The sequence below is a fragment of the Vanacampus margaritifer genome, chromosome 7, assembly GCF_051991255.1.
Source record: "Vanacampus margaritifer isolate UIUO_Vmar chromosome 7, RoL_Vmar_1.0, whole genome shotgun sequence".
Taxonomy (NCBI): Eukaryota; Metazoa; Chordata; class Actinopteri; order Syngnathiformes; family Syngnathidae; genus Vanacampus; species Vanacampus margaritifer.
In genome coordinates, this window is record NC_135438.1 from 8596603 (window position 1) to 8608202 (window position 11600).

The following is an 11600-nucleotide window of genomic DNA, read 5'->3' on the forward strand; positions in this document are numbered from 1 at the left end:
ATTATGCATAAATGTTTCTTCCTGGATGCCAATATACTCAGAAATAAGACAGACAAAACTAAACATGTTTTTGCAAGCGAATTGGTATTTAATTTTATTCTTAATATTGTGACAGTACCAGTAAGTAAAAAAAATAATGCTTGGCAAGTATACTATTATGCAAATGATCTCACAAAATACTTATGTAAACACATCATATATTAAAAGTAACACATTTTTGTTATAACCAGCATATTAATTTTAAAACGTGAAAAATGAAAATATTATATTACATTAACATTTGTAGTCAAGGTCATGCTGTAATTATACTTACAGTATAATAAATTTTACAGCAAAAAAAGTTTATTCTATTTCATTTTTTACTTTTTGTTTGTTTTTCTAATTTGGGGGTTCACTACCTTTGAACTTTCACCCTCGTTGTTAGACTCTCTACAGCAGCAAGCATCGATTTCTTCGTAGAAATAGCATCAGCAGCATCTTAGGTCATTTCATTATTGTTGTAATTCGACGATAAACAAATAGACGTCGTGTATGTAGTTGTTAATCATTTTTATTAATTTGGTCACTTTTGGTCGCGTCTTCGAACTTCACATGAGTGCCATTAGCTGTTAGCTTACCATTAGCATTGCGCGAGAGGCCGCGTTACCTCCTCCTCCTCGTTAAATTAATAATAATATTGCTATTATTTTTTTAACCAGACACTCGAGGCGACTTGGTAAAACGTGACAAGAATGTCAGCGAACATGACAGACGCCGAGGATGAACCTCAACCAGGAGAGTCGGTTCGAGTACCAGAGGGGATCTGCGGTAAATGGGCGACCACCTTGTATGTCACACGGGACAATCGGCATTTTTCGACGAAGTTTCACACTCATTCACTAACAAATGTTTCTTTGAGTCACTTATCGGCAGCCTTGTAACCCTCCGAGACTAGTGACACACCACAAATAGATGGAATTTAAGATGCAATGTTTGACATTAATTAGAAGTGGTCATATTTGAACACAGATCGACTTTTACTTGTTACAAAAAAAAAAAAAAGTGTTTTGATAGATATCATTGGGACTAATAATTTAAATGGTTTTTGACTGTTGTGAAAGATTTAACACATTATTGGACCCATGTTAAAGTTAATATAGTTAATATCGTCGACACAGAGCCATTGCAGACTTAATTCAATGTCAATAAAAAATTCATTTCAGAGGCTTTGGCGCCCCCGAGTGGCCATCCATCGTCAAGCGACTCCGTGCCAGTTAGGAGGCTCAAGTGGAACCTCCGGTCCATGAAGAAGAAGGTCCAGTATTCCTTCAACGAAGCCACGGAATTAAACCGTGTCAGACGGTAAGGTGTTTTGTTTGGATAAACTATACATGAAAAAAAAGAGAGAATAAAATCAGTCTCTATATTATGTGTTCTATTGCAGTAAGACAAAAAAAGAAAGAGGACTTTGTGTTGTAATGCTGAGAAGTTTCATCCACATATGTCAGCCTTACATTAGCTTCCTGGAATCCACAGCTAGAACCAAGATGTTGCCTGGTGATATCAGGGTACGCACTCAATCTTGGTAACTGTCGCATGACGAAGTATTCTTTTGCCGCATGCCATTCATAATGTTATAAGGCCTGTTTTGACAATATTAGTTATTAGTATGAGTTGCAGTGTGGACATGTTTACTGTTTGCATTCAATATACAGTACATACTCTGTGTGTGCGTGTGTAGCGTGTGCAGCTGTTGGAGTTCTCTCAGCAGATGTGTGACACATTGGAACGTATGGTGCTGAGCTACGCCAGCCGCAAACTCCTCACTTTGGATGAGACCGATCCTGACAAGTAAACGCGCACACACAAACAAACTGCATCGCTTAGTGAGTGGCGGGCATTAACTGTCAAGAAATTTTGGTTTAATTCAAATTTTTTAAACCTAAAGTTTGGAGGTGATCGATAAGTATTCTCTTGCGGTCTCCCCAGTATGTCTCACTTTTGCATCGGCTGCATAGAGCTGGACCGACTGAGAATGAGAGTGACCGCGTTCCGCTACTGTAAGCCCACACCGTACTTGGCAATTGTTAACACCGGCGTGTTCAAGCGCATGCGCTGGAACGTGGAGAGACTCGATGGGGCGAACAAACCCGAGCCAACGTAGTAAGTCTTATTTTCAGATTTTTTCCTTACGTTTTGGCTTTATTCCCCCCCCCAATAAAAGCTGCTTTCTCCCGCCCCCCAGCTATTACCTGTGCTATGAGGATATTCCCAATATGCAAGCAGATGGTGACAAATCAGATTCCACAGTGATGAGGATGTGGTCCATCGGTAAATGGGTGCAGGTGAAGCCTGACCCCAACACGGAAGACATCTTAGACTGGTAAAATGAACTGTAGTTGTTTTCATTGATTCTCATATGTGAATACATGAAAAGTACAATCAAACCAAAATAGATGAAACACGTTGAGGGAGTATACACCTGTGTCTCAACTAATTTACTTTGCGATAAACATTCAGTTCCTCCTTAAATTTTATTGCCAACTAAGCCATATTGTACTGAGCAACCAGGACAAAGGTGTGTTTTGCTTTCCTGTCCCGATATTTATTATTTATTTTTCAGTTTCCCCCCCCTCACTTTTCAGAAAAAAATGTCCCGATATTTTTTCTTTTTATAAGGGGTGTCAAAATTAGTGCATTAATTTAAAGTTTCTTTAACGCCACTACTTTTTTTTATACGCACGATTAATGACCACCCCTTACTTTGAAAGCATGTACTGGGGGAATTCCAGTCGCAACACAGCAGACACGTCCACCACAAAATTTAGCTGTAATAATAATGCATATATTTGTGGAAACTGGGGTCAAGTTGTATTTTACAATTTTAAAAAAATGTGCAGAAGTTACTTCATGTTAAAGATTAGATAGCTCTTAATATGAAAAGAGAAATGCACTGAGCTGTCACCAATGTCTTACAAATGCAATTATGCCATCTAGTGGCAAAAAAATGACAGCACAATATCACACGTTTTTTTAAAGTACAGTACATCTTTTTAATTTTAACTCAATTTGATGAATTATTATGACATTACTGATTCAATGACTTAAAGATGCAGCCATATTTCAATTAGTGCAATTTATTTCCACTTTCATGTTAACAGTATGAAAAAGTAGGAAAAAAATTATTATATATTTAGAACAGATATAAAATTTGCGATTAATCGTGTTATATTGAAGTCATGTGATTAACTCATTCACTGCCATTGACATTGTTAACAAGAGTATGAAAACCGATTAATTACAATTTAAAAAAATTAATCGCCTGACTCCCTGAATTTTTAATAATCTTTTTTTTTTATTCATTCACTGCCATTGACGGCTATAAATGTCAACAATTAATTTGAACTATTTCTATTAGTTCAACTTTTTTTCTCACTTTTTTAAGAGTATGTAAACCTAGATTTTTTTATTGTACATTTAGAACAGATATAAAATTTTTGATTAAGTGAGTTAATTAGTGAAGTCATGCAATTAATTACAATTAAAAAAAATAATCGCCTGACGCACTGAATTTAAAAAAAAAACTTTTTTTAAATGAATTTATGGCAGTGAATGAGTTAATTACGATATTTAAAAAAATGTAATTGCCTGACACACCTAATTTTTATTTATTATTATTTATCTTTTTTTTTTTAATTTTTATCTCTAGCATCTGACTGACTTGTGCATGTGCTTGCGTCAGGGTGCTGTGTGACGTCCCAGAGGGCGCCTTCCAGAAGCTGCTGTTGGTGGGCAAACAAGAGCCGTCCAGCCGCAGTGCCACCGAGCACCTTCTGGGGGTGCTCACGTCCCAGGAGGACAGCTCATCTCAGTCACTTCAGTGAGATTCGGAGGGTTGAGGGCAATGTTGTTCTGTTGGAAATGTTTGACCAGGGGCACATATTAAGCACAAGCAGGATTTCAGGGTCACGTGAGAGGGTCAATATAACCTCTCTCTCCATAAGCTGAGCTTGTTTTGTTATACTGCCCCCTGTTAAGGTCACAAGGTTGTTCCTACCTCATGTCTGAATATTAGTGTTGAAAATGCCATTCATGAGAATGAAATATCACCGAATAGGCTCAATCCGTCCAATAAACGCAAACAACAATGACCAAACAGAAGGACAGGATGGAAAGGCCTGTCGATACTCACTAAAAAGCAAAGAGGGGGGGGGGGGGGGGAGAGACAAGGAATTTCCCGTGAAGTAATGTGCGCGTTGTGTACGTGAAGAAGAGAAAATGCAGTTTCATTTTCCAGCCACAGGTGGCAGTAGCGATTCGAAATTCCGTGAGCTAGTTAAATTCAGCATCAATGAGGACTGGTAATGAATTAAAACTTTGATAAGGTACTGAGTGGTAAAAGGTAAAATATATTTCAAGCAATTCCAAAATAAAATACTGCCCACGGATTAATAAAATTCATAACACATTTTGATGATTTAAGAATGTATCAAAAACAGATAAACTGAAACAAGGTATCAAAACCAAAGTCTGACAACAGAACAATTTAGCTGAATTGAGTTTTACAACTTCAATTTACAATTTTGAGTTTACAAAAGAGCACAAGCCGATATGCATTCTGCATGCACATCCACGCTTTAGTGCACTGGCAGTGAAGAGGAGTTTTAGATTTGATTGATAACCTTGAATCAAAGACGGAAGAAAAATTTGCAGAATTTTGAGTGAAAATGTTCAGCATATCAACATTTTTATTTCCATTCAACAATACAGTTTTTGTCTAATACCGGTCCGGTGGCGTCTCCAAGCTTGTTCACTTTTTAGCCTTTCTAAAAGAACTTGTATAACCCCTTGTATGTTTTGAGATATTTTTTTCTCTCCCTGAAATATCATCACTAGAAAGCCCAGTGACATCATTTTATATTCATCTCATCATATGCATCTTGTGACATCAGTGACTTCATAAACAACAAGCCGCCTTGTGACATAATTGTTCAAACATTCATCACAAGAAATGACCAAAAGATGGGATAAATACAAAAATAAAAGAATCGTCTACACTACTGCAGACAATCATACATAAATGATAAAAGAACACTAAAACGATAATAAAAGATAACATTAAATAAAAAAACAATTTGATGCACAATTTGTGTTCACCACGTCTCGGTGGTCCACTAGATGATGTGAGTTTTTTTGCATTTCATCACAACGTGCAACAGTGGATGTGAATAAACTTGCTCAATGCAAAAAGAGAAGATCTTAAAAAAGAAAAGGTCTCTTTCATATTGGATATGTGGCATGTGTCTTCATAGGAGGCCTTTGATGATTTGCTTTGATGAACTGCACAACCGGCGCGCACACAAATTTTAAAACTTGACCACATTCACGCCACTCTTCTACATTGATCCCAATTTGCGAAGACAGTTTTCATTGTACTTTCCGGTAAGTTTTGTTTTTTTAAAAAATTAAAAATTATTATTATTAGCAGATCTGTATCAAAACCTACTTTTTTATTTATTTATAACTCTAATTTGCAATACATTTGAAAACAATTCCCTTGCATGTCAAAAGGTCATTAATAGATTCATTCAGATTCGGCGAGAAAAGCATTCTAACGTATAAAGATTGTAGAATATTGAAAAAATGTGTGTTATAACGGCCGTCCGAGGGATAAGAAGAATGTAGTCGATGAAAATCTATTTCTAATAATAATTTGCAATTATTATTATTATTGTGGGGAAAATTCCGCCCATTATCCTTTACTGGACCATGGGGGGGAAAAAAGGCAATATGAAAAAGGACCGCTACTTAAGGATTCGTATCAAATCATCGCTCTGTTGGTGGTGTTGATGTCATAGATCTTTGATAATATTTGACAAAGAATGAAAGAGCTTATTATCTTTCAATACACACTTGCATAGTTCCAAATCATCAGTTCCACTGAAGGAAGGCTGCTGAGATCAGTAGAGAGACGCTGCTGGTATGTAATGAGAACCTATTAGATGCTGTCAAACCCGTGTCTTGTTCTGCTGTTAATTAGAATACAACATCAAGAAAGATCTTGTAAGTTTCCAGATGTTGTAGATAGGGATGTGCGAATAGAATAATCATTTAATTTATGTTGTTTTAAGTCACAATATATTTTCTGTTTGCAGTATGTTTCGCTTACTTTGCATTAGAAAAATACTACAGTACTAGTATTAAGTTGTAAAATAATTGCTTGTGCGGCTATGTTTGTGTGTGTAGGAATTATTATAACCACCATTAGGGTCTTAAAAATAATAATAAAAATGATCACAGTAATACAGTGATTCTCAAAACGTGGTATGCTAAAGATTTACACCTGCATTTAATCTTCGTTTTTAAACATTTATTTAGCGCCAATATTTTTTTTTTAACATCACATGCAAACGTTGTAATTTGCTAACTTGCGATCCAGTAAGGAGCAGGTAACCTAGACCAGTGTTTGCTAACCTTTTATGAGCCATGGTATGTACAAATAAATAAATAAATCACACGACTGTCACAAAAAGTACATTTGAGACTGTTGGCCTTCAGTCTGGACATGCGTGATGTGACCCAATCAATCCCATAATTATGGAAGCGTATTGCTGCCACACCAAGTAAAAGACAAAACAAGAGCCATATCATGTTTTACGTATGGCGAGATTTTACAATTGCTAAGCACAGTTGATGGCGTTGTAATAAGTATGCGTACTCTCAGACGGAATTTAAAGTGCATGGGCCTGTACAGGAGGAAGAATCAGTCGGACCCGCCGGAGGTCGTATCCTTCATCCTGGATCAGCTGGAGGGGCACGGACGGCTCCACGGCCACAAGCTACACCTTCTCCATTGCGTCCATGTTGTGACCCAGAGTACTGTGGGACGTCTGTTGACGTTTTTAGACCCCCGTGGTGTTGAGCAAAGGCGAAAGGAGAAAACGGCTGATCCCGACGTGTTTACGTTAATCCCGGGCCTAATTTTATCGCACGACAAACTAAAGCCTTTCGGTACATGCATCGATGATAACTTTGCATGACATTTTTCACGTTTTTACATTCGTTTCACGTTTTAACATATTTATCATGTTAAAATGTGATATGGCTCTTGTTTTTTTTTTCTTGGTGTGGCGGCAATTACGCTTCCGTACATAATGCAAACACTTGTCACAATTTTTACAAAATATACAAAGCATATCAACGTGCAGCATTAGCCTACAGAGAGAGGCATATCACATAAGAATAAATCATGGAACACAGCAAACCCTTCATCTTCCCCCATGTAGTGTAGACATGATCATTTAACGCAATTGACAATCAATATCTATCTCCTAACATGACAAAATTGTAAAAACTTAAAATACATCACACAGACATACTTAAAAAAATATAAAAAATTACAAATCTAAAATCCATTCTCCTCTCTTTGCTCCTCAGAGCTAGTTAACCGCGTTAGCTAATCAAAGCTAGCCCTAGCTAGGGGAATTACGCTCATATGTGCTACTCTGGCAGTGCCGGAAAAAAAAAATACATCTTTTTCTGGGTTGACAGAAACATGACAGCTTTGCTGTTGGCTGACATATCTTCTTGGAAAGCTTGTTAGTAAAAGTGGATAATTTGAGCTAGCTCAAAATGCTTACACACACACACGCTATTAGCAGTTAGCCACGCCATTAGTGGTGCAAAAGACACCCTGTAAAGGCCTCTCTTACTTAAAAAAGTTTGACTTTGTTTCATTTTTGTAAATAGACACGGTAAGAAAGATCCTTCTGAGAATGTCAGCAAATGATACCGAAGCGATGACGGTCAACCTTCTGCCCGGACAGTCGGCCCAAGTGCAACATAGGGTCAGCCGGTCAGCGGTGAGTGGGCATCTCCATTAGAAAACCAGTCGGATGTCAAGATGTTTACTTTTGTCCTGAAGTCTCACAAGAGGCTTTTTCTATGATTGCATGTGGTTATATTCTCAGCAACTGCACTAACCTGTTGAAATGACTTCATTTCCAGCCATCGGGACTTGAGGTTGCCGCAGTGAGGAGTTTCACCTACGCTTGCCAACCATACTTTAACTTTCTGGAATCCACAGCTCGAACCATGCAGCTGCCCCCTGATATGGTACAAAGCTCAATATTTGTACTTTTATGCATTTTGAAGACTCTATATCAAGTGTTTTTTTTTTTAATTACCTTTACCCGTTAGTATTAATAATTTAAGCTAGATGATGACACTAATCATGTTAATGATCCCTGACAGATCTCAACAATTATTTGACAAAAGGAAGGAAACTAATATTGTTATGTCGTACTTTATTTCTATAAATCTCTGTGTTTATGTTTTCAAATGTTTAATCACAATTCTCTATAACTGGTGACCTATTTTTTTTTACAACAGGCAAGCTCCTCATTTGGTGCTTCGGGCAACCTTGTGTCAACCCCAACATTGGATTGTTGTGTTTTTGTACATGGGATTCATTTGCATCCCAAAAAGTTGGGTCGGTCCCTGGGTTGCTTTTAGAGTGATAGATTATCACATTTATTGGGTTATTTACGCAACCCAAAAAGTTGGCTCAAATAAATAATCTATCACTCTAAAACCAGTTGGGTCAAAAATAACCAAGGGACTGACCAACATTTTGGGGTTATTTATGCAACCCAAAAAATTGGGTCAAATGAATAACCCATCACTCTAAAAAGAGTTAGGTCAAAAACAACCCAAGACTGACCCAACTGATTCTGAAGTGATCAAGTAAATGTCCTTACTCACTGATCACAGCCACTTCAGCAAGTATCCAAACTACAGTATAACAAATGTAACTTTACATAATAACAATAATACCTTTTGACATTTTGTGTGTGTGTGTGTGTGTGTGTGTGTGTGTGTGTGTGCGTATGCATGCAGTACGTACAACTGACGGAGTTCTCGCAGCAGATGTGTGACACATTGGAACATCTGGTGCTGACCTTCGCCAACAATAGTCTCCTCACTTTGGACGAGTCCGAGCCTGACAAGTAAGTACGCCTGCGCGCACAAACACTGTCAATTACATTTACTGTATGTATACAAAAATGTGATTCAACAGAAAAAAATAAAATTACAGTGGCACCTACTAATTAACACGCCATCTGTTCTGTGAAGCCAGTTCTCATTTTTCCCCATAATAAATAATGTAAATTATTGACTGGCACCATCATAAAAGAAGTATTGATTATATAAGCAAAGTTTTAAGAAGCATTTCAACATTCTTAAACTGTGATAAACGTCCAAAAAGTTGTTCACCGTTTCATAATACTGTAAAACCAAAGTGCGGAAGTGAGCACCCTACCGCAGCTCAGATTGCGTAAACCCTCACAAAAAACAGCAACAGCACCATCTATTGGTAAAATGACTGTACAACAACACAGGAGACTTTTGGCAAGTGCCTGTTGTCTCTGCACATCTCTAATATATTTTCAGACACTTGTACAGTGAACTAGTCGGGCTGATCGATGTACTTGTTTTTTTGTGTTAACATATTTAGTTATCCTGATCGCATTAAACAGCATATAAAGTATGAGGTGAGGTAGACAGTATTCTACTTCCACACTATAGTAGTCTTTCTCCTGCAGTATGGCAGTCGGACTGTAGAGGGCGTACGAGAGCGCACAGGTTCACACTGGACATTTGTTGCTATCCCATTCTTCTTCTACGGAGACACGTAGCTAGCTAGCTAGCTTTCCTAGTTTCTTGGCAAGAAACTCCAGGAAAACTTGGCAACTTTCTGACTGAAAATTATTTTATCCACTTAATTTTACCACAAGCACTTAATGTCAAAAACGCCAGTCTGGTTGCATAGCTCCTAAATGTGTAAATGTAACATGAGTCACTCACCATACGCATGGGTAGCGACGGGTACGTGTATGTTTGTAGTAAAAAATAAAAATAAACAAACACCTACTAGTAGCCGTTTCTCCTCTCTTGTCCCCAGCCTGTCTCACTTCTGCATCGGCCGCATAGTTTTGGAGCAGCTGAGGCTGAGCGTGACCGCGTTCCGCTACTGCAAGCCCACGCCGTACCTGGCCAGAGTCAACACCGGTGTGTTCAAGCGCATGCGCTGGAACGTCAAGCGACTCAATGGAACAAAAGATGGAAGGAGCAAGCCTGAGACAGACTAGTGAGTCTTATTTTTTTCACCTGTTTTCACCTTCTTTTTTTTTTACTCCAAAAGCTGCTTTTTTTCTTCTTTTTTTTGCCCAGCTACTTCCTGTGCTACGAGGATATCCCCAACTTGCACACAGATGGTGACAACTCAGAATCCAAATCGGTGCGGATGTGGTCCATTGGTCAGTGGGTACAAGTGAAGCCTGATCCCAAGACGGAGACCATTTATGACTGGTAATATAGCGGGTATTAAAAGTCTGATCAATTGGGAAAAATAATAACATATTTGAGATGTGGTTGCAAAAGTGTGCACACCCTATAACTGGGGACGTGGCTGTGTTAAAAAAGAACCAATTACATTTAATCTTATGTTCAATTAAAGTAAACAAACCTGCCACTTTTTTAAAGTGCCTATGATTAACTTCAAGATGTTCGAGTGGGCTTTACCTGTCATCCCCCACCCCCTTAACTGTTATATGTGAGTGTGGAAAGAAGTTAAAACAACCTTAAAATAAGCATTTCAAAGTAAAATGGTAAACTCACCTGCAACATCAGCATGCAGAAAGATATCTTTTTGTTTTTTTCTTCACGAATTGTAACTTGAGACACCATATTGTATTTGTTGCTTCAGGGTGCAATGTGAAGTTCCCGAGGGCGCCTTTGAGAAGCTGCTGTTTATGGGCAGCCAAGAGCCATCAAGCTGCACGGCCACGGAACACCTGCTGCAGCTGCTCATGTCATCAGTCATCTCAGTTAGGAGCTCGTCCGGGGTTCACAGGACTGTATAGTGCTTTTGTAAAGAAGGAAAAGTTCGAACCAAGGGTTCATGTTCATTACAAGCAAGGAGCTTGGGAGTCATTAATCAGGTCATGTGCTCACCAATTTGTTCAAGATACTCAAACTGGAAAATGCAAGCTTCTGTAGAAACGGCATGCGGATGTGCTGAAATTCTGCATACTGGTAATTATTGAAATGTTCAAAGTCAGATGTGGAAGAATGTTAGAATAATGTAAAAAGTCTTTATTTGGGAATTTTATGGGGGAGTGTTGGAATTGTACTGTGAAAAATATGGAATTTGAGGTGGGTGGGGTATACCTGGTACAGTATGTAGAAAATATTACTTTGGAATCAGCCAAGAAATGTTGGCGGAAGGAGTTAAGTAAAGAGACTGACAGATTCCACAAATATGCTGTGATGTGAACGTATACAATGAATTGCAATAAGAATATAAAAATAAAGTAAAGGTTTGGACCAGAGGCTCATTTATTTTATTACAAGCAGGATTCCAAGGTTGTGTGGAATGTAAACGGCACTTTGTCTTTTTAGCGAGTTTGGCAAAAATAAAAATTGCAGTTTATTCCCGTTTTCACTTTGGCCTTAATTCCCTCTTTGAATTTGTCATATGGAGGAAGGAAGATTGTAAATGAATATTTCTATGGTGCTCTGTGTGTGTACAAAAAAATAAATAAATAAAAATCCTGGAG

At 38.0% G+C, this 11600-nt stretch overlaps 1 protein-coding gene across 1 annotated transcript; it reads left to right on the forward strand.

Annotated features, from left to right (window-relative positions):
* The first annotated feature begins 405 nt into the window (after positions 1 to 405).
* c7h19orf67 (chromosome 7 C19orf67 homolog) lies at positions 406 to 11599 on the forward strand. Its single transcript, XM_077570056.1, has 15 exons — positions 406 to 482; positions 699 to 807; positions 1203 to 1341; positions 1424 to 1547; positions 1721 to 1830; positions 1969 to 2142; positions 2225 to 2362; positions 3722 to 3859; positions 5390 to 5421; positions 7729 to 7841; positions 7987 to 8094; positions 8878 to 8987; positions 9944 to 10129; positions 10213 to 10350; positions 10748 to 11599. Exons 2-15 carry the CDS (start codon positions 732 to 734, stop codon positions 10902 to 10904), a joined length of 1743 nt encoding a protein of 580 aa, XP_077426182.1. The 5' UTR covers positions 406 to 482; positions 699 to 731; the 3' UTR covers positions 10905 to 11599.
* Position 11600: the final 1 nt, after the last annotated feature.

Coding starts and splice junctions, on each gene's coding strand:
- c7h19orf67 (XM_077570056.1), top strand. CDS start 732: ATGTCAGCGAACATGACAGACGCCGAGGATGAACCTCAACCAGGAGAG. Junction 1,342..1,423: donor GAATTAAACCGTGTCAGACG/GTAAGGTGTTTT, acceptor GTTCTATTGCAG/TAAGACAAAAAAAGAAAGAG. Junction 8,095..8,877: donor TGCAGCTGCCCCCTGATATG/GTACAAAGCTCA, acceptor GTATGCATGCAG/TACGTACAACTGACGGAGTT.